This window comes from Macaca nemestrina, chromosome 2, assembly GCF_043159975.1.
Source record: "Macaca nemestrina isolate mMacNem1 chromosome 2, mMacNem.hap1, whole genome shotgun sequence".
Taxonomy (NCBI): domain Eukaryota; kingdom Metazoa; phylum Chordata; class Mammalia; order Primates; family Cercopithecidae; genus Macaca; species Macaca nemestrina.
In genome coordinates, this window is record NC_092126.1 from 147,528,350 (window position 1) to 147,550,565 (window position 22,216).

Consider the following 22,216-nt stretch of genomic DNA (forward strand, 5'->3'; position numbering starts at 1 on the left):
AGCCTGCCGCCTCTGCTCTCCCTTGGGGCTCTTCCACATTGTCGGGGTCTCAGCAGGCCTAGGCTCCCCCCGCTGAAAAGGATTAAGGCTGATGTTACTTATGTCTTCCTCAAAGGGCCTGCCCTTTCAAATGTGTCTTGAAATCATGAGGCCATCCGTTTCAGCCTTGGAATCTTGGGTTATGTAGAGAATTTGCCATCTTGGTATTTGTTATAACTGGATTTGACGATGACTCCAATTTTTCAAGCTCACTCTCTTTCTCTAAGGGCAGACTATGGTCGGTGCTTAATTACCCACAAAGTTCACAGAACTGGAGGCAGGACACACATCTGAGATGCATGGGTGTCCAAGGAGTTCTTCTCCCTGCAGGAATCCTCTTGAGAAGTAGCAGGCAGAAAATCACATTAGGGTATAATGAGAACGGGCCTGAGGCAGGAGGATGGAATTCCCTCTCATAAGATACATAGGGACCACCAGGGACTCCTGTTTAAAATGCAGGTTCCAAAGCTCTAGCTCCAGAGTTTGATTCAGTAGTGGGGCCCAGGAATCTGCATTTTAACACAAACTCATTTGTGATGCTGCAGATGGCTCCCAAATCCACTTTTAAGAAATATGTGTTAGTGTTCCTTCAAGGTAATAGTCTAGAATCCTATTATCCCCAGAGTTCAACTGTGGTTCAGAGCAGGTTCGGGGACAACATACAAATGCTTGTTCCTGAATCTTAGGGCATCTTCCCATAGAACTCTGACAAGTGAGTGCACCTGTGATTCCAGAGAATGGGACCAGGGTCCCCTTCCACACCCTGCCACAGTCCATGCACCTGTGCCATAATCAGGCCAATAGCTCTGAAGTCCTGCAGGGATCTGGGTTCTACAAGCCACGTGTTCCAGTCACCGTTCTTGGGAGGAAGAACGGGGACAAAGCAATGTATGGAAACAAATGTTTATTAAGTGCAGTCTCTATCAAGCAGCTGATGAAGCAGACACCTTATGATCAGCCATGCCATTCACCAACTGGCACAGTTACAGAGGAGTGCCAGAGCAGGTCACCACAGTAGAACAAAATCAAGGTGTTCACATTTTGCCTTAAGTGGCGTTTCATTGCTATTGAATACAAAAAGGGTTAAACACTTTGAAACCAGGATTTTCTTAAAAGACAGCCTGCATTGTCCCTTTACATTTCCTGAAGTGGCAAAACATAGACCCAACCCAAAAGGGGACCAAAGTATGTGTCAGATTTTTTTTCAGTGCCTAAAGAAATAAGACTCAGAGTTTCCACATTCACTTTTGATGATCAGAGCCATGAAACATTGCAGAAGACAATCTGCAGCTCCCACTTCCCGGCAACCCCAGCCATGCATATGGTTGTAAACAAGTCTGAAACTGTAGGGAAAGGTGGTTGGGAGACCTCAGGCATGAGGTCTGGGGAGGAGGCCAAAAACAACTGAGCCTGAGGTAGCGTTCAGAACCCCTGTGCTCATTTTTCTAGGCTTTATTTGGGGAAAGACTAAGAAATGGTGAAAATGCTCTCAAGGAGATCCAATGGGACTATTGAAATTGAATGTCACTTATTTGCCATAAAAGAGACTCCTGTGCATAATGAGACCCAGCGTACCCACCAGAGCTTTCACATGAAGAGAATGACAAAGCATCCCACTTGGTTCTGATGTCCAGTAATCTCATAACTCCAGGGTTTCTAGGAAGGCTGTGCTCCTGGTCAGAAAATCTACTGTGAGTTGCTGTCTATACCTAGTGGCCCTGTTGGCTCCTAGGATGGCAACTTCCCTGGGACCAGCAGAGACCTCGGGTATCTCTGGCTGGTGGGCAAAGAGGCATGGATGCTAACAGACACCACCACTGCTGCATTTGCACCCAGAGCACACAAGTGTTCCAGTACATGGGCACAGAGGCCCCAGAACAGCATCCTGTTAGCTTCCCAAAGAGCAAGGATTGGCTGGTGCTGATGCTCTTCATGCATGTCCCAGCAACACTGAGCAGTGCCTTGCAGTCCAAAGATGATACTATCTTCAATCTCCAGGTAATACTGAAGACCTTGTGCTAAATCCTTAGACTTTGAACATGGACATTTCAGTGCATGCCTCTCTTCTCCCAGAACATCTAGACAATGCTAGCTCATTCTATTGTGTGTGTATGCGCATGTGTGTGGCTATGTGGCTACTGCAGCATGGAGGAAGAAGAAAGTGTGTTATAAAGAGAGAGAATGGATCTGTGGCCTTTGAGAGTGCTCCCGCTGCATCCCAGTAAGTACAACAATGTGTCTAGAAACTTAAAAGGCGCCCCACCATGCACTGAGCTGGCCAGTCCCTGACAGTAAACCTCTGATCAATAGTGTCCTGTATTTAGTGACAAAGTATTTCTTAGACGTGTTCATGTCCTAACCTCAAGGCTGAGAGGACATTTGAGAACATGTTCACTAAGTAAGAAAAACCTCTGACACCCCCAGTGAATTTCTATTTTATATAAAACATAACAACCTGTAGCTACAAAGCATCACTTGCGCCTTTACAAAGTAGGGATATTATCATTGCTGTTACTTTTTGCCAAACAGAGACATCATCTCTTGCAGCAAAATCGAGTGAGAAAACCACGAGATCCCTCTCAAGCCGTGAGCCACATAGAGAAACGAAAGCTCGAGAGGCAAGAGATTCCAAGGAATTCATCTGTCAAGCTGGCCTTCTCTGAATTCATCTGCTGAACATTTTTTTGTTTATTTTTATTTTTTTAAAGTTCATTGGCTTTTAGTATATTTTCAAAATCATGCACCATCACCACTAATTTCAGAACATTTTCATCACCCAAAAAAGAAACCCCAAACCCTTAGTAGTCACGCCTCATCTCCCACAGCCTCCAGGCCCTGGCAAACACTAATCTATATTCTCTCTATATAAATATTCGTCCATAAAAATTTGTCCATTTTAGACATTGCATTTCAATGCAATCAGACAACATGTGGTCTTTTGCAACTGGCTTCTTTCACTTAGCATAATGTTTTCAAGGTTCATCCACGTTGTGGCATGTGTCAGTACTTCATTTCTTTTTAGAGTTTAATAATGTTCCATTGTATGGATAGACCACATTTTATTTCCCATTCATCAGCTGATAGACATTTGGGTTGTTTCCAGTTTTTGGCTATTACAGATAATGTTGCTATGAACATTGGTGTACAAGTTTTTGTGTGTATGTGTGTTTTCATTTCTCTCAGGCAAATACCTAGGAGTGGCATTTCTGGGTCATATGGTCACTCTATGTTTAATTTTGTGAGGTACTGCCAAACTGTTTTCCAAAGCAGGTGCACCATTTATGTTCCCACCAACAATTTAAATTTCTACAAGTTTCTCTACATCCTCACCAACACTTGTTGTTGTCCATCTTTTTATTGTAGCCATCCTAGTGATTGTAAACTGGAATCTCATTGTGGTTTTGACTTGCATATCACTAATGAATAATAATGTTGAGTATTTTTTCATGTGCTTATTAGCCATTTGCATATCTTTTTGGAGAAATGTCTATTTAAATCATTAGCCCATTTTTTAAATTGATTTATTTTTCTCATTGTTGTGTTATAAGAGTTATTTGTATATTCCAGATACAAGTCCCTTATCATATATATGACTTGCAAATATTTTCTACCATTCTGCAGGTTATCTTTTCACTTTCTTGATAGGGCCTTTTGAATCACAAAAGCTTCAAATCTTGATTAAGTCCAATTTACCTATTTTTCCATTGGTTGCTTGTGTCTTTGGTGTCATATGTAAGAAACCACTGCCTAATTCAAGGTTACAAAGATCTAAGTCTATGTTTCTTTCTAAGATTGTCTAGTTTCAGTTCTTATATTTAGATCTTGGATGGATTTTGAGTTGATTTTTGCACATGGTGTGAGTAAAGGTCCAACCTCATTCTTTGGCACATGCATATCATTGTCTCAGTGCCATTTGTTGAAAAGACTCTTCTTTCTCTGTTGAATTGTCTTGGGAACCTTGTCAAAAATCAATTGACCATAAGTATAAGTGTTCATATCTGTACTCTTTATTCTACTCTGTATGTCTATCTTTAAACCAGTAACACACTGAGCTAATTACTGTGCCTTTATCATAAATTACGAAATCAGAAAGTGTGATTCCACCAACTTTGTTCTTTTTCAAGGCTTATTTGGCTATTCTGGGTCCCTTGCATTTCTTTATGAATTTTGGGACTAGCTTATCAATTTCTACAAAGAAGCCAGCTATGATTTTCATAAGGATTGCACTGAATCTGTATGTCAATTAGGATAATATTGCCATCTTAACAATACTAAGTCTGATCCGTGAACACAGGATGTCTTTCCATTTATTTAAGCCTCCTTTAATTTCTTCCAAATTTTGTAGTTTTCAGTCTTGCACTTGTTTTGTTAAGTTGATTCCTATTTTATTCTTTCTGATGCTATTATAAATGGAATTATTTAACTTTGTTTTCATATTGTTTGTTGCTAGTATAAAGAAATACAATTCATTTTTGTATATTGATCTTGTATCTTGAAACGGTGAGGAACTTGCTTATTAGTTCTAATAAGCTGGGTTTGTGTGTGTGTGTGTGTGTGTGTGTGTGTGTGTGTGTGTGTGTGTGAATTCCTAGGATTTTCTATATACAAAACGGTGTCATCTGCAAATAGTTTTACTTCTTCTTTTCTAATCTGGATGCATTTATTTCTTTTTCTTTCCCAAACGCTTCTTAAACATTAGCTTCTTAAACATTTTTAACCCAAGTTCTAATTGGTCCGCTGTGCCAGATGGTCTTACAAGGTAATCCCCTTCTAGTGCTACCCTCTGACAAGTTGGTCCCCAAGGACCCCAGCATTTGTTCGCTTAAAGGCAAATACACTTTGAGGTCAGGAGGATCTTAACACCACCCTCCCCATCTGAAGTCCCAACCCCACTCCTTACCCCAAGTCCAGAACACTGGACTTCCTGACCCAATTGGTCACCAATCCTATATTTCCTGCTTTTCACAATAGCCCGGAATAAAGAAGTAAAAAGATACTGGCGTGAAATTGCAAGTCCAGGAGAAAAAATAAGCCACCCACTGCCCAGGGTAGCAGTGGGTTCAGGGTGGCAGAAGTACGTGTAGGAGGTGAGGGGGTTGCCTGATGGCTGAGTCCCCTATCATCTCCCATCATGGAGACCACTCTCTACCCCACTGAAGCCACCCCAAGGAGTGGAGGGATACAAACTGATAGGTATACCTTACACACAAACATACGCCATCACCTAGGGGCAGACCACTTATGCCAGCACAGCCCGAACCTCAGGAGGCAGCCCTGGCCCTGGCTGGTAGGTCACGCCGTGGATGGTTGGGAGCAGCTCCTCTGGCTGGAGCTGCGATGGCTCAGGACAAAGGAAGACGAGTTGCTCTTTTTGCTGGTACTTGTCTCTCCTAGGCGGTTGCCCTTTAGGTAGCTGGCGGAGCAGCACAGGAAACGCTGCACGAGTTCGTGGAAGAGGTGACCCGTGAACAGCATGTAGATCCAGGGGTTGCAGCAGCTGTTGAGGCTGGCCAGGAGCATGACGATGATGAAGGCCGAGGCTGAGGGGGCGGGGGCAGGAGAAAGGAGAACAGGGCATTAATTAACACTGGAGACACTTCCAGACCTATCTGACTTAAACACCATTTCCTGAGTGACAGGCTTGTCCAAGTACTACATCCCGAATCACAAGATGAGGTACTAAAGAGGCAAAGTTTGTCTTCCTTCTTCCTCCTTGTGCTGGACATGCTCTCAGGCTGTCCTCCAAACCCTCCCCACCAGGCTCAGCCCAGGCTTGGAACTGTCCCTGCCTTTCTCTCACCAGCAGCTTTCCCACTGCCTACCTCCCTCTATCTATCACAGCCACCTTTTCATGCATCACTCACCCAACCAGTGTTGAGCGCCTACAACTTCCAGCGTCTACAAGCACAGCACCCAGAAGCTGCAACACCCAGTTTTCATGCTAGCCTCACCAGCGCCTAGTTACTTGAAGTCCCTAAGAAGCTTCGGTTTCCTAATCTTTAAGTGGGCGTAAGGACAGTGCCCAAACCTCTGAGGACTGCTGCTAGGATTAAAGAGTGCCTGATACACAGTGAGTGCCCAATAAATGATGGCTGCTATCATGACCATCTGCCGGACAAATCAATCAAATAAAATGAGAAACACCATGATGTGGACATCTTGTGAGTTAGGTAGGCACAGGAAGCGGGTGCCGCTGTGAGAGTCATAGCCGGCCCCACAAACGGGGCATGTGAGCTGATTCCCGAATATGCCTATGGTTTTTCCAGGCAGAGCAGGGAAGAAATGTGCTCCAGGCAGAAGGAATGGCACCAGCAAAGGCGTGGCAGCAAGAAAGTGTATGACATCTTCACGGCTGATCAACTGTGGAGATGATCAAAGCATCTCCATGAAGCTATGCCTAAGAGCACTACTTCAGCATGACAATAAGACTCATGCAGGAAAAAGAAAGTGACATGAAAATTATCTGAAGCACTCTGTAAAGGCTATTATACTGAGGACTCATGGAGTTGCAGTCGAAATTAATGATCAGAAATCAGCTTCAAAACATTGCCTGTCACAAACCGAAACTTCAAGGAGGAAGAAAAAATTCCTAATTCTAGGTACTTCCGAGCACGGGGATAAAAATCTGGCTTCTTTCAATGGCCTTAAATCTGAACAGTCAGACATCTCCTGATGACAGACAAGGCCAGGCAACATCTCCAGAAAATTACAAGGAAAACAGCTAGGAATTCTGTTCAGCCGCCTCCTTGTGTGTGAAGGCAACTGCAAGAAGGTGCGGAAAATCCACTAGTCTTCTTTCTGTCTGCTCTGCAAAATTTTTCGACAAATAACTCTAGAGTTCAAGAGCTAAATCCAGGGAAGGACTCTTCACTGGGGATGCTAGAGAGGTGCAAAATCTAGATGTGGCCGCTGATGAAGAGAACAGAGATGTTTATCAGCAAAGTCTTCAAGCACCAAGGAAAGAAAGGTGGTTGGTTGTTGGTAAGTCTACATGAGTGGCTCTCAAAGTGGGCTCCCCCACCCAGAGTGACACATCACATGGGAACTTGCTGGAAATGCACATTCTCGGGCCCCACCCCAGAACTACCCTCTGGAGGTAGGGCTCAGGAATGTTGTAATTCTAACGCACCCTCAAGGTTAAGAACCACTGGTCTAATTAATTGGTGCACCTGTTGGAACAAAAGCAAGCTACGACAGACAGAAAACAAAATTCTTGCAAAAGAGAGTTTTTAGAAAGCAAAGAACGGAAATTTAACTCTTAGTACTAGAATAATAAAGAATAGAAAAGAGGAAAAGTGAAAGAAAAATGACCAATATTACTAAATTCATTGCTTTTAACAAAAAATATTTTGTTAAGAAATTTGCTTTGATTTGGATGGATAAGAAGATGAATTTAAGTTAGAAACTCTGGTGCAATATTTCACCAACAATATTAAAATTCACCCACAAGACTAAAAACAGAATGTCTTAGAAATAATGAAAGAGGCAAAAATCAACATGCAACATGCAAAAGTCAACATTTACAAACTACCAACCACAAAGGGAAGGACATAGGTATATAAAGCTTTGCAATGAGATAGAAGGAAACATCAGGAATGAAGTTAACAGAAAGACACCGTGTTTTGCCTAGTTGGACACAGTTATTTGGCACAATCTTACCTGTTTATGTAAGCCATTGGTCTCACTCTTTACTCTTTGGATCTTTCCAATTTTTTAACCTACTTTTTTTTAAAAAAAAACTACAGAAACATCAACAACAAAGAAGAAAAGAGTTAATGAATTCCTAAGTAGCCACCAATCCTTCTGCCTCCAAGAGGCCGGTGTGGGTGGGAGAAGTCTAACCAGCAACTCTGATCCCACCTGGTGGCCACAGACACGAGTGACCTCAAGTGGGTCCTCAGGGGATGAAGGGCCCTCTCTAAGCTGAACCTGCTCATGTCAAGTCACCAACACTAAGGGCACATTTGGCTGTTCTTAATTTGTCAATATCCTAGTCATCCCAAGTCGTTAAGTTTCCAGGAACAGCACTTCAAAGCTCTACCATCACGGGGAGATCTATTTAGGAACACAAAGCAGGGACTATGAAGCATATTTCAAAGGGGTGAGGCAGCAGGAATAAAGGCCCATGGTTGAGAACAGCCAAGATCATTCAGGGACTTCCCAGGAGGCAAGAAGGGAAAGGGGGAGTTTCACAAGAGAAGAGGTTGGAAAGATGGTTTGGAACCAGACAGGAGGATCTTAAATCCAGGCAGAGTCTGCCCACTTGACTGCATGGGCAATAGGGAGCCATTGATGGTTACTGAGCAGGTGAGTGACTACGGATTCCACTTCAACCTGCTTTCTGCACTTACTCTATCTTGTTTAGGCCATAGCATTCCCCTTTCTGGTGGCAAGAAAGGCTTCACAGGATTACAGACGACTTGGAACAGAACAAAGCATGGAAAACATTGTCCTTACATTTCACATTTTCCATGTGAGGATGTGACAATGTTGACCCTCATAATCACTGCTCGAGCCTGCCCAGAAGAGTACAGTTTTCAAAGTAGCCTTACCCTCATTTTATAGATGAGGAAAGTGAAACTTAGAGAAGGAGAGTCACTTCCCCAAGGGCACACAGCAAGTCACCCTGTGTTCACACATTAATGAAGACTGATTACTTTTAAAAACAGGTTAGCATCCTCGCAGGCCAGGTTGGTTCCAGTTAGTGAATCCTGTCTGTCCCAAAGCCAAGATAGAAGGTGGTTAGGCAGTTTGCCTAATGCTATCATTTGAGGGACAGAGAGCAACCTCCCTGTTCCCAAAACAAATGTGGTCCACCACTGAGAGTAAGCACTGCCCATTCCCCATTTTTGATGCTGTGGATGCTGTGGTCCCCCCTGGGCACCCATTCCTCCAGCTGCCCAAGAGCTGCCGGCCAAATGCTCACAGCTGAGCTCCTCTCTGGGCATTGCCTTTGGCCAAAAGGAGCTGCCACACCCAATGACTGCTTAGTGCAAATGTGCAAAGGCCAGGATCCTTGCCTTCATCTGGGCTTCTCTGAAGGGCCATGGCCGCTCCCAAGCTACCGGAGAGACTGGCTTCCCTCCTCATTTCCGCATAAAGCAACCACAATGAAGTCAGCGCAGAGAGGAGGACCTACAAGTCCTCATGGGCCTGACCCTTCTCCGGGGTCCCTCAGGAAAGGAAGCTGTTCACAGTGGGAGCCCCTGGCCCACAGAAACACTGGCTGAGAGGCAGGGAGGAGAACCCAGGAACTCAGGATCTGCACGCAAAGCCCTGGGGCCTGGATCCCCCTCCCACCTAATCACTCTCTGAACTACATCTACTGCCTGAGCCTCAGTTTCCTTATCTGTAGTATGGAGGCAGTAATCATAAGGCTATTGAGAAAATGGAAAAAAAAAAAATTAAAGATAGTGTAAAAGGGCTTTGTGACTGGCCAAGTGTTTTTTCAAGTAATTGTTATTAATATTAGTATTAATGCTTGTGAGCTATGACCAACTACAGCAATTCTTTACAATCCAAGTCTGGAGACTCCCAATCCCAGAACAATTACAGAAATCATCCTCAGCCCATTTTCCCTACACTGCTCAAAAGCTAAAAAAAAAAAAAAAAAAATCAAACCCCAGAGCCCTCGGATTGAATTACTTGACAAGAAAGGAACTCTAACAGTCAATTTTGAAAAACTTATTCTACCAGTGACCTAGAAATCCAAAAGGGAAGGTTGCTGTAACTGTGGGCAGGAGCAGGATCTCAGGGTCTTCGATGGAAGAGCCAGTTCTAATCATGTCTCTCCCACTTGCCTGCCATAAAAATCACATCTAGCCCCACGATCGAGCCCTGAGTATGCCAGGACTGCAAACTTCCTCTCTCCCGTCCTTGCTGGGAAGGGAGGATGAAGAGGAGGTGCTGTGCACCCGGACTCCCCGGGGGCTGCTGGTCTCATGCTTATGGCATTTCTCGGAGGAGGAAGAGGTCAGACATCCATCTTTTCATTTTGCCTCCACTCCATGCCATGCACTGAGTAGGTGCTGGGATCTAAGGGCAGTCCCTGCCCTCAAGTGATTTCCAGACTCAGGATGAGAGAGACTGAAAAGACCAGCAGAATATTAAACAGGGGGTAAAGCATTTGGGGAAGGGGCTGCTGGGCACAAGGCTGAGGACTAGGGGTGGTTTTCAAGTGCAGTCTCTTATGTGCCAAGCGGGGTACATGAGCAGAAACAGCCACACACCAAACGCCAATATCCCCTGCTGGGCAATTCTGCCCCTGGGAGAATTAACTCTGCATTTCTACGTGGCACCATGATTCATGGAGGGGTGGGAGGCAGAGGTCTATGTTCCATCCTTTCCAGCCTGGCTTTCCTCAAGCCCCAGGAACTCCCCTGTTCGGATTTCCCAGCACTCTCTCCACGCCAGCACTGAAACCCCAAATTAGCCCAGAACAGCTGACAGGCAGCTGGCCATGGCCTCTCTGGGCTGTGCTGTTCCTGAGGCTACTGGCACGTTTCACATGACTCAAAGACGTACAGTCGAGATTGGCTGGGTCAAAGCAAGCCCGTCAACTTTACAAAAGGCCTGCACTTGAGAAACCAATCATTTGCTACGGGGCCTCCCCAGAGTACCAGGGATTCAGACGTAAGTCTCTTATTCCTACAGGACCGTGTGGGCATCTGGGAACAAAACTATGGAAGACCCTTTCTTAAGAAAATGATTTTTGAATGTATGCTTATAGAAAGATTGAGTCACAATATATACTATAGGGTGCCTTCTTAGAAAAGATTTTTCTAAAAATCACAGATGTGTGATCAGCCTGTGTAGCGCAAGGTCTGGGTGAAGAGCCAAATGGGCGGGCTACAGAGTTGAAAATGGGTTTCTCCCACAGCACTGCTCCAATCTGGTAGGTGTGCTGGACTCACTGGGCTGGGCCTGAGAATAACCACATTCTGGAAGAAGACAAGCCAGGGCCTTCCTGCAAACGACCAGCCCTTCGCTACCCTTCAAGGAATGACAAGGCCCTCCAGCCAAACTGGACCACATGTGTAAAGGCAAACAGTGAGTGCTGGTAAAAGATAATATATTAAAGCTTTGCTGCTCAAAGTGTAGCCAGTGGCTGGCTACAGGGCATCTGATAGGCATCACTTGTTTCCTCGTCAAAACTGCAAACTCTTGGGGCCCCACTGCAGACCTACTGAATCAGAATCTGCATTTTAACAAAATGCACATTAAAGTTTGAGCAGCTTCCTTCCAACTGGCTCAAATCTTATAGATAGGAAAGAAGAAATGAATAAAGTAACCATCCGTCGTCGTTGATCTCAGCGTGGAATGTGCATCTGCTTCTTTGCATGGTAAGCTCCTACTCATCCCTCAAAAACCCTTTTCAAATGATACTTCCCCTCTGAAACCCTCCTGCTTTCTTCCCAGGGAGACAGATCAACTAATGCCATCTCAGGGCATTTGCAGTACTTGGTAAATAAATACCTCTATAACAGCATCACCCCATCATATTGTCATTATTTTTTGATACTCTTTGGCCAGGGACTGTGTCTTATTGGTAGCTCTGTCCTTAGGCTGCTAACAGCTACTAGAAAATAGGAAGAGTTCAATAAGGAACTGAATTGAACTGAAGCATGAAATTAGAGGCAAGAGGTCCTGATAAATCAGCCACTGCTGCCGGCATGTTGGAAGGGCTACAAATAATTTCCCTGCTCAACCACAGGATATGGCCTCCCAATAAGGTGACTGGACTCAAATGCAATTCCCTCTGGGAAAATTAAGTTCGCACTCAGATATGGTCAGGTGGAGAGAAAGGGAGAGAAACAGAATGAGCAAGAATGCTGTCGGGGTGGGAGATATGGGCTGGGAGGGCAGAGGCCCATAGTCTCGAAGCATCTGGCTAAAGGGCAGGAAGCCTTAGCTCCCGGCTGAGCACAAAAGGAGATACTGGCAGAGGCTGCCCGTCAGTGCAGGAATCAGGAGTAAGGATTTGGGCCTTGGGGCTGGGACACAGGAGACCACCTGGTTACACCTCCCTCCCACCCATACCTTAGGCAAGACCCAGTCTAGGGTACCTCTAAACGAGAGCTAGAACCTTCCACCAGCCCTCCGGTCTCCTCCAGGTGGGACAGTTGTTTCTCTTTCCTTTTAATACTCTTGTTCCCAGTATCCTTAGACTTGCCACCATGCGCCAACTGAAACTGCAGCCCATTTGCTAAAATGCTAGGCCTGTGCCCAAAATAACTCCCACTCCATCGGCTGCGCTGACTTGCACCAGCAGGATGTTCCACCCTCTCTACAGCCTAAGCCCTATTCTGAACTTCGGAAACCTGAGATTCTGAATCCCAGAAACCTGAGTTGTGGGCAGGCTCAGCCCCATACCTGAAGTGTGTGGGGCTGCCGCTCCACCTGACACTAACCGCGCAGAAACTGGGGGTGTCCCTCCCAGAGGTCTGTGGGTGTGCCCAGAACTCTGTGACCAACCTTGACCAGACTGTCCCACATTTATGCATGCTAGCATCTGGCCACAGGAGGGCAAGGGCTTGGGAGGGCCCCTTGTCAATTCTCTTCACTTGGGGGTTGACAGATGAAAGCAGAGGTTGTGTGGACAGGAGCCTGCAAAGGCATCAGTAACTGTTTTTTTGAATGAATGAGTTAGCATTCAGAGGAAGAAGCTCCTCCAAAGTGGGAAAACAGGGATGGCTTCTTGAAAGGGGCACTGGATGAGGCTGCCAAGCTCACTCGTTCAGGCTGTGCACTGCACAGTTCCTAGGAACACCCTGCTCATAGACCACGAGGTAAAAGGCATCCCCTGGAGTTGTGCCACAACGTAGCCCACACACTGGACTTGGGCTTCAAAGGATGGGAATCCATGGAAGAAACTGGGGTGGGTGTTCCCATGGCACGAACAGTATTAGCATAGGTGCAAAGGCAGCAAGGCCACAGGAACTTGTGGAAAGTGAAAAATCATCAGGCCTGGCTGGGGGTACACGAGGCAGGCTGGCCAGAGACCAGGGCAGTGCTAACAAGAGAGTATTCATTTGTTGGGTATTAGTTTAAAAAGCAGAACAGTGGGTCTAAGCCAGCAGTTCCTAACTAGGGATGACTTTGCCTCTTAGTGAACTTTTGGCAATGTCTGGAGACAGTTTTGGTGGCCACAGCTGGCAGGGAAGTTGCTAGTGGCAAATAGCACGTAGAGGACAGGAATGCTGCTAAGCATCCTACCATGCACAGAACAGCTCCTCCCCGACACACATACACATACGCCAAAGATTATCCAGCCTAAAATGTCAGTAGTGCCAAAGTTGAAAAATCATACTCTAAACCAAGAAGGTGATAATGGAAAGAGAAAGCAAACTGCCCACAGGAGGCATGTGGTGCAGCTAAGATGATGGAATTGGTGGACACAGGGAGGATGCGAGGGGCGTGGCACTGAACCCAGAGTGCTGGGAGGGCAGTGCCATCAGCAGATGTGTACCTAGGTGGGTGTGTGTGTAGGTGTTGCAGGAAGAGCCCAAGATGTCAGGACCTTGGGGCCAGATAGCAAGGGAGGGCTCGACTTCCATGGATCTGGGGCAGGTCCAGCGATCTAACGAGCATCCAGGAGATCCCCAAGATGAAGGTGTAGATCATCGGGAAAACTGCTAGCCTAGGGCAGGGAGTTGGGGTAGTCATGCAGTGTGTGAGTCTCTAGAGTGAGATGACTGGGTTCCAATCCCAGCTCCATCACTTACTCAGCGGTGATCGTGGGCAGGTCACACCTCTCTAAGCCTCCGTTTCTTCATCTGTAGAAAAGCCATGATGGGCCCCTGCCTTGCTGCATTAGGGTGAGGAGCAGAAATGACCCGGGCACAGGCCTTGCTCAGAGTGGGCACTCAGTCAGTGGTGGCTGCTGTTACCAACTAATCCCACTCCTCCCTTCACCAAAGCTGAGGCCCAGAGAGGGTATCGAGTTCCATCATGAACTGTTATCCCTATTGCTCAGATGGGAATGGCAGAGGTCCAGAGGCCATCAAGAGACATTGCCCCAAATGACAGAGATGGCAACAAGACCAGGTCCCAGAAGGGGACTGGCTACTTCCCAGCACTGTCTCCCGGGGCTGGGGGCTCTGGCAGGTGGGGTCTGGTGTATACGGTCTGGCTTCAGCCCCTGGGAGGGAGCCCCATGGGGTTGTCGTTGCTTTCAGAAGTTGCTAGGGCAAGGTGGTAAGGTCAGCAGGTAAGCCAGTGCCTCAGATCACACTCAGACATGCCAGCCCCGGGCCACAGACCTGATCCAGCCTCCACAGACAGCGTGATGCAGCCAGGGCACCTGCTAATCTCCTCCTGATCCAAGGCCCTCCACAACCCCTCTTCCCCTCCTCACCCCTCCCGAAACCCACACAGACAGCCATCAAATGGAAACATGATGTAACAGGGCCTCACTCAAGAGGCTGGTTTGGAGTTTGTTTTTCTTTGAGTTTTTTGGTTTTTGTTTTTTGTCTTTTTAGCTATTATTTATCAAACCTTTGGAGGGAAAATGGAAAGTGAAATCACCTCAGGGCAGAAACCCAAAGGGAAAACATTAACATTAGCTAAGAACATAAAAGAACACACAATTACCGAATCATATAAGAGTCTGAAGTTAACTGTCCATCTCACTGTGATTTATACCCAGAAGGGCCGAGCTCGAGCACGGTTCATGGCCCAGAGTGAATATCCTATCCCAGCTCCTCCTGCCGGCCCATCATGCTCTCCGCATCGCTGGGTCACCTCAAGAACAAGCCCCTCCAAGGGCCCTGGTCCCCCACACCTCAGGCACAGCATTCACAGAAGGAAAGGTGGACGGGACATGCCAGATGGTACTCAGTCCCACGGAAACAGGGAGGGGCTGGGAAGCTCATTCTACAGATGGGGAAACTCCTGTGCCTCTCAGCCTTTCTCCCAGTCCAGCGCTCCTAACAGATGTTTGGTCGCCCCCAGCGATGGGGCGCTCCTTTCTTTCCCAGGTTGCCAGTTCCGTTTTGGAGGGCTACTTAGAAAGTCCCTATTCTTCCTGAGTCCAGCTCTTCATGCCCATCCCTGCCCCATCTCACTCACCTCCCTGCTCCCATTTTCCACGTATTTGGCAAGCACTGGTTGAGCTATCAGTGACTGTGCAGCCTTGTACCAGGCATCCCCTGGAGTAAAAGGCATCCCCTGGGGTTGTGCCACAAAACAGCCACACATTGGATTTGGGCTTAACAAGTAAGGAACAGTCCACCTCTCCAGCCTTAACAAGCTTCTCTCCCACCTCCCAGCTTCCCTGTGCCTGCTGTCCACTCCCATTCCCTCCACCCAGGCTCAAGACAAGAATCCCCACCTTGTCTATCAGGAAGGGGCCATGGGTCACACCATTTAATCCTCACAACCCCACGCAGTGAGCCATGCTATCCTTATTACATGGAGGAGGAGGCAGAGGCTCAGAGCAGATAAAACAACTGGCTTAAGGACACCAGACTGGGCATTTTACCACGGAGATGCTGGAAGGAGAAGACTAGAGACAGAGACCCCATATCCTGTCCACCACACTCAGCCAACATCAACCAACCCTAGAAATACGAACAGCCCCACTCTACCAAACTCCCTCCTCATCGTCATCTCCTCCCTCAGAACTGCCCTAGGGTCAGAGCCCCTGCAACCAGCAGCACAGCAAATGCCACTGGGTTCAAGGGAAAAGGCTGGTGCCAAATCTTTGGCTTTGGAATTTAATTCTGGAAGATATATAAAGGGCTCATCAAACCCTGCATGGGGCATCCAGTCTCACCAGCCTCATCAAGTCAGCACCCAACAGCATCCGGCTGCTTTGAAAAATGGATCTCATTAAATTACTCAGATGCTCCCATTGGCTCTTTCTTCCGAATCACGGAAATATTTAAGCTCAAAGTTTTCCTCTTTGGTACTTATAAAAAGTAACCACGTGTAGAGCTTGTCTATACACAGAGAGACTTTATTATTATTAATAGTATTATTGCTACTATTATTGTAATATTTTTATTTTCCTTTTCTTCTCCCTACCGCCTGCTTTATCCCAGTTTCCTCATATCTTTTTTATCTTGTTGAGTTACCTAAATTTTTGTCCACCACCACACATTACTTTTGGAATAAGGTGAGCTCTAAACCCATAAAGGCAGCCCTTGGTATTTGTGAAGGTGTATGAAGGAATGAAGTCGCTCAAGGGAGAGATGGAAAAGAGAGAGCAAACGCTGAAGGAGAGAGGGATTTTGGGTCCCCGGGCCACCACATCTGCAGCCACCAGAGGCGTGACATCCCACCCACTCTGGCAGCCTTGATGGTGGCCATTGACTAAGCTTCCCTACCTCCCTGGGGTTTTCATGATAAAGCAGGAACAGACCCATGTGTGCCCCACCTCTCCTGCCTCCCTGTGAGCCTGCTCCGCCCGCAAGCATGACGTCACACTGTTAGCCACAGGCTCCAGTACTGGCTCCTCAGGTGACGAGTGGAGTAAGGGCCCCAGTCTAGATATTTCTGCTTCTAAATTCTGTCCTCTTGGAGAGGAAAGTGAGGCTGTGCATTAATTCCACTTTTCCGATAACAACCTCTCGAGGTAGCTCGAGTGTGGTTCTCTTTTATTCCTTCCTTAGCACTTGCTGGTGGCCTCTGGGTTGAGAGGTATCTCGAAAGTGATGTAGACACCACTTCCATCTGCTACTTGCAATTATCCAAATTAAGGCCAAGTGGACACACGGCTGGTGTTCTAACTGAGCTCACAGCCACTCTGACCCCTGCATCCGTGAGGCCTGGGCATGATGTGGCCAGGCTGGTGGTGGCCAGAGTCCACGTCGTCACCTCGGTGTTTGATGAGGCGCTCACATCTGGACTGGGCTCCTGCTCCTGGCTGTGTACTTGGGGTAGCGGGGAGGTCCCAGCTGCAGCAGCGTCATGAATCCCTGCCAGTCTGTGTTTGGATTCTTCTCAGCACCCGGGACAAAATGCCAAGGAGGACCAAGAGAAGCCCCGGGGTTTTCATGCAACACCCACCCTTCCCCGTGAATTCCTAAAGGAGCAAAGGGAAGTAGGACCTGAAATACTTAAAGTCCTCTTCTTTCCCTGCCCCTTGGGCTTGAGCAGGAGCCCATCTCTACTGAAGGTCTCATCCCCAGGAAAATCCTCAGAGGACCACAAACACTCAAGAGGCCTATAACCTCCACTCTGGCCAGGATCTGTGTGCGTCTGGTTTTTTCTCTCTCTTTTGTTTCTAAGACAAAGAAACCAATTGTTGACATGCTTTTAAAGTATAGAAAAGATCTAAACTTCGCTTCATGGTACATGTGATGTGGGTGTTGCCCATACACTCTCCTTCTTTAGGGAGGACACACGGTGAGAAGAGGAGTACAGGTGACGGGCTGAACAGCAGGAAGCCATAGAGGAGGGAACTGGGAGGAGAGGGAAGGAGAAAAATCACCAGAGACTCGAGACATGAATGGGAGAGGCGAGGGGACCCCAAGGAGAGAGGAGCGGAATGTCTGTTGAATCAATTAACTGAATGCTGAAATGTCCTCATTCTAAAAGCAAGACACTAAGGCTCAAGGGGAATAAAGGGATCTCTCGTCTAACATCCCAAAGCTAGTAAGGGCTGGAGGAGGACTAGACCCCACATCTCTCCAGCATCTACTCCACGGGGTGCTGGTTTCACTTCCTTGACAGTTGGTGCTCGAGCTCCTCAAGACCTGGATCTGGTTTCTTCAGATCAGCCCAGGAAACAGGTGTGGCCTAAGGCCTTACTTAGAGACTTCTACTACTGGCTTTTGCCTCCAACCCCACTCCCTCATCACGTGCCCTTCATAAGAATCCTGGCATAGGAAATGCCAGCTCTTCCTCTGACTTGCTGTGTGACCTGGTGCAAGTGCCTTCCCCTCTCTGGGCTCTAGAACCCTCTCTGTAAGGTGTGACCAGGGGCCACACAGGTTCAGCAAATGTTGAATAACCAGTGTCTTGGCCACTAAAGCAAACACTGAGCTAACTGGGAGGGTTCCGTAAAGCCTGGAGTCTGTGATTTCCAGAAAGGACCAAAGCAAAGTTACCAAACTGAATGAAAGCAGCTGGCACTGAAATTTCAACTTCCCAGGTGCATGTGTTTGAAACTATTGGGCGCAGTGGTGAATGCACACAGGAATGGGACATTTGCAGTGTCTGGAGTGCAAAAAGGGTGAAAGCAAATCCTTTGGTCTTTCTTTACAAACATTTGAAGTCCCCGGCATCCAGCACGCATTATGGAATTACCTTCAAACAAAAACTTATAAATCATTCACCACCAGCAATCACCCCTCCTGCTCTTTCCACATGAGCTACCGGAAAGGGGTTGTAGGGTAGGGAGTGACAGGAAGCTGCCTGGTGCTCTGTGCCTTGGGGACAGCCACCCAGCACCAGTCACAAACCCCAGAGCCCTAGGGTGCCTCTGTTCCTCCAAGCTTTCTCCCTAGGTCGACCTCTTCTACGCCCTCCTCCTAGCTTTCTGGCACAGGCCAAGAATGGACAATTGCCCCACCCTCAGCCTTGTCCTCAGCAGTCCTCCAACCTGGAAGGCACATTCCCCGCCTACAGAAATCACCCAGCCTCCCCCTCAAACTTGAATGTCCCCCTCCAGGCTTTCTTCTCTTTCCCCCAAGTAGTAAAAGTGAAGTCTCAGTCCTGGGCACTCTCCTCCCTAAGCCCGCCCACCGCTTCTTGCAGTACTCACCTCTCTGCATGGAGACTCATCACCACCACTCGATGAGGGGTTCGGGGATTTGTCTTCACCTCTCCCTTGGAATCCTCTGTCCCCCAGCACCCCCTTCAACTACTAGGGGCTTGGCTGGACAAATCGCCCACCTCTGCAAGGCTGTCCTTGTCCAAACCAGACTTCTTGGCTTCAGATGGATTTCTTGAACTTAAAGTGGAAGTTCAGCTTAATGTGAACTTAAACTCGAAGGAGTTTGAGCCTGGCCAGGGGTTCCAAACTTACCTCTGCCATCTCCTCCTAACTACCTCCTCCTAACCACGTGGGAAAGCAGATGGAGTCCCTTGAACCTGTTCCACCACCACAGTAAACCATGCAGCCCATATGCAGCCCAAGGACTGTGCTAAAGACTTTAACTGCATTTTCTCATGGCCTGCCCCTATGCCCGGTGACAGTTGGTACTTTTATCCTTATTGCCACCTCACAGATGAGAAAGTGGAGGCTCAGGGAGGTTAATTGCCCTAAGTCACTTGGCCAAGGGATGATGGAACAGTGACTCTGTGGGATTTCAAACCCTCTTATCCCCCCAGGAAGTCCACAGACCCCTGGACATTCTGAGGCAGCAAGATAAGGGCGTCCCCCAGCCACCAGGCTCCCTCCTCCTGGGTCTCCCAGCCCTGGCTACCTTCCTTGGGCGCGTTGGCATCCCAGACGCTCCACATCTGCACGAAGAAGAAAGGCGTCCAGCACACGATGAAGGCCAGCACGATGATGAAAGTCATCTTGACCGTGCGGATCTTGGCCTTGGAGATGAGCTTGACGCTGCTGACACGGGCCAGGGCCATGCGCCCCCCATCGCCAGCCGCCGCGCCCTCCGGCGCCTCTGCCGCCGCAGCTGCAGCGGTCTTGAGCCGCAAATTCTGCCAGATCTTGAAGCTGATAAGGCCATAGCAGGCAGCGAGCACGATGACCGGCACGATGTAGACAGCTAGCGTGATCCACGTGATGTAGGCCTTGGGTCCCCAGGGCTGGATGAAGACGGCCCAGCAGTCGAAGACGCCGTCAGCCACCTCGCGCAGAGAGAAGATATGCACCTGCGGCGCGCTGGCCACCAGGCAGCCGAGCCACGTGGCGAGCACTGCCAGGCGGTCCGTGCGGCGGCGCAGCGAGCGCAGCGGCTGGCAGATGGCCAGGCAGCGGTCCAGGGACATGAGTAGCAGCAGGTAGGTGGAGGCGAACATGCCCACCACCTGCAAGTACTTGACCAGGCGGCACAGCAGGTCGGGCCCGTAGAAGCGGAAGGTGATGTCCCACAGCAACTGCGGCAGCACCTGGAAGACTGCCACCACCAGGTCGGCGATGCTCAGGTGCTTCATGAAGAAGAAGAGGCGCGAGTGCTTGTGGCGCGTGGTGCGCAGCGCCAGCAGCACACACGCATTCCCGCTCAGCGCCAGAAACAGGATGAGACAGAGCACCGCCACCTCCACGCGCGCCAGGGCCTCGTTGCGCCGCGGGGGTCCGGCGGTGCAGTTGCCCTCGGCCCCCGGCGGCGCGGCGCTGGAGTTGACTGCCTCGGTGCTCCAGTTGGCTGCGAGCTCGCCCTCCATGACCCTGGCGGCCGCGGTGCGCCCCGGCCTTCGAGCCCTTTACGGCTTGGAGCGGCGGGGCCGAATCCGGCGTGTCGGAGGGTGTAGGGGCGCCTGGGGCTCCTCCTGGAGACTCCACGGACGGATCTGCTGGGTCCACCCTGAAACAAACCGGGAGGGCCGTGAGGAGACCGCCGCGTTTCTCTTCCGACGCGGGTAGGGCGTGTTTGTTCCATTCCCAGGAACCCAAGTCATCTGAAACACGGGGCACAACCGCCGGCCTCGGGTTCCTCAGCCGCCACCCCAGAAATCCCCGTTGGAGGTGCCTCCTCTGAGCCACTGCAAATGAGCGGGAATCCTCTAGCAGCCACAAACCCAGAGCCCCCAGCGTGCCAGTTCCTTGGGATGTTCAGCGGCTTCCACTGGGGGAGATGGGAGGGTCAAAATCAGCCACTTTCCTCCGGGACTGGGACTCTAAAACCAAACCACCTCCCCGAGGGATCTCCAAACTACCTACCCGCCCCACGCTCCGACCCTCAGCATATCCACCTCCCGCGGGACCCCCATACCAGCCCACTTGCCTGGGAAACCCCAGCTCAGGGCCATCCCCGTCTAACCCCACTTTCTGAGACGCTCAGCCGTCACTACCTGAACTTCCACAGCACCTGCTTCGGTGGAAACCCGGTTCCGCAGTCCCTCCTGGGGGAACCCCTCTTCAAAGCCCAGGATGCCCAAGCGCTGTTCCCAGACCCTGGCAGAGACACTTCCCGCGGAGCTCCTCCCCAGCCCGGCAGCCTCGAAGGTTCAGGAACCCCCGGCCTGCGCTTTGGACCCAGATAATCAAGGACTCTGGGTCTCAATCCCGAGAAGTCACTTTACAATCTCTCGGAACACCCCGCGCTCCTCCAGGAACAAGGAGTGCCAGGCATCCCACCACCTCCACTCGGGTCCCGATGGCTCCACCGGCCCTAGCCATCCCGTCCATCCCTGCTTAGCACCCAGCTACCTGCACCGAGTCCGCAGGTGAACCTAAAGTTGACTCCCCCCAGGAAAGTTGCACGGCGACTGACGGCCCCAGTGACGCGTGCGCTCCCGGCCCGAGTTGGGATGGCCTGCCGGCAGCACCTAATGTGATGCTAGGCTGAGGTCTCTGACTCTGGAGCCTCGGTTGTAATCCCCTCGCTGCAGCCTGGCTGGTCGCTGGATGGGTACAGGAGGTGAGCGAGGAGCGCCGCCGGGGATGAGCGCGCGGACAGCGTCTGGATGCCGCGCTGTGCTCTGGGGCAGAGGCTGCACTATCGCACGGGTCCGCTAGGGAGCGGACGAGGCCAGCCGCGCAGACCCCTGCGGAGCGGGGCTGGTTCGCCCAGCGTTGGTCCCCGAGACTTAAACGGGTTTATTTTGCAGTGGTTTAAAACCGCGAGAGGGAGGGAACTCGTAAATAACCCGCCCGTTTCTTCCTTTCTTGGTTTGGAAGCTCCTGACTCTGAGACACATGGGAGGCTTGAATAATAATGTTTTTCCCTGGGTAGATAGTGATGAAGTTACAAAAGCATTTAAACTGATTATTTTCCAAAAATGATGTTAATTTTCAGCCTTTTCTCTCCCCCCACACCTCCAGCTTGATGTAGTGGCTTTAGCAGTGAACTCAAGTAAGTCTTTGCTTTGGAATACTTTTGTTCCTATTCCCGTTAATGAGGAATTAGAAATGGCCTCTATTCTAAGCAGTGCTGGGAGAGGCTTTATTCTTTAGGTAGTTTTAGAGGAAATTCTGAAGCATAACACTCTATCTTCATTTAAAGTGATTCTGCTTGTCTGCGGCCAAGAGCCGTTTCTTCCTCCTTGTCGTGCTTCAGAATTAAAATCCTAAATCATGCCAAAGGAAGATAAAATGTTAAAGACA

General features: G+C 49.0%; 1 protein-coding gene across 1 annotated transcript; it reads right to left on the reverse strand.

Moving 5' to 3' along the window:
* Nucleotides 1–955: 955 nt before the first annotated feature.
* LOC105477645 (oxytocin receptor) lies at nucleotides 956–20,474 on the reverse strand. Its single transcript, XM_024791494.2, has 2 exons — nucleotides 19,413–20,474; nucleotides 956–5,579 (listed from the first exon to the last, which is right to left on the reverse strand). The coding sequence occupies exons 1-2, from the start codon at nucleotides 20,332–20,334 to the stop codon at nucleotides 5,332–5,334; spliced, it is 1,170 nt and encodes a 389-aa protein (XP_024647262.1). The 5' UTR covers nucleotides 20,335–20,474; the 3' UTR covers nucleotides 956–5,331.
* Between the last annotated feature and the right edge of the window lie 1,742 nt (nucleotides 20,475–22,216).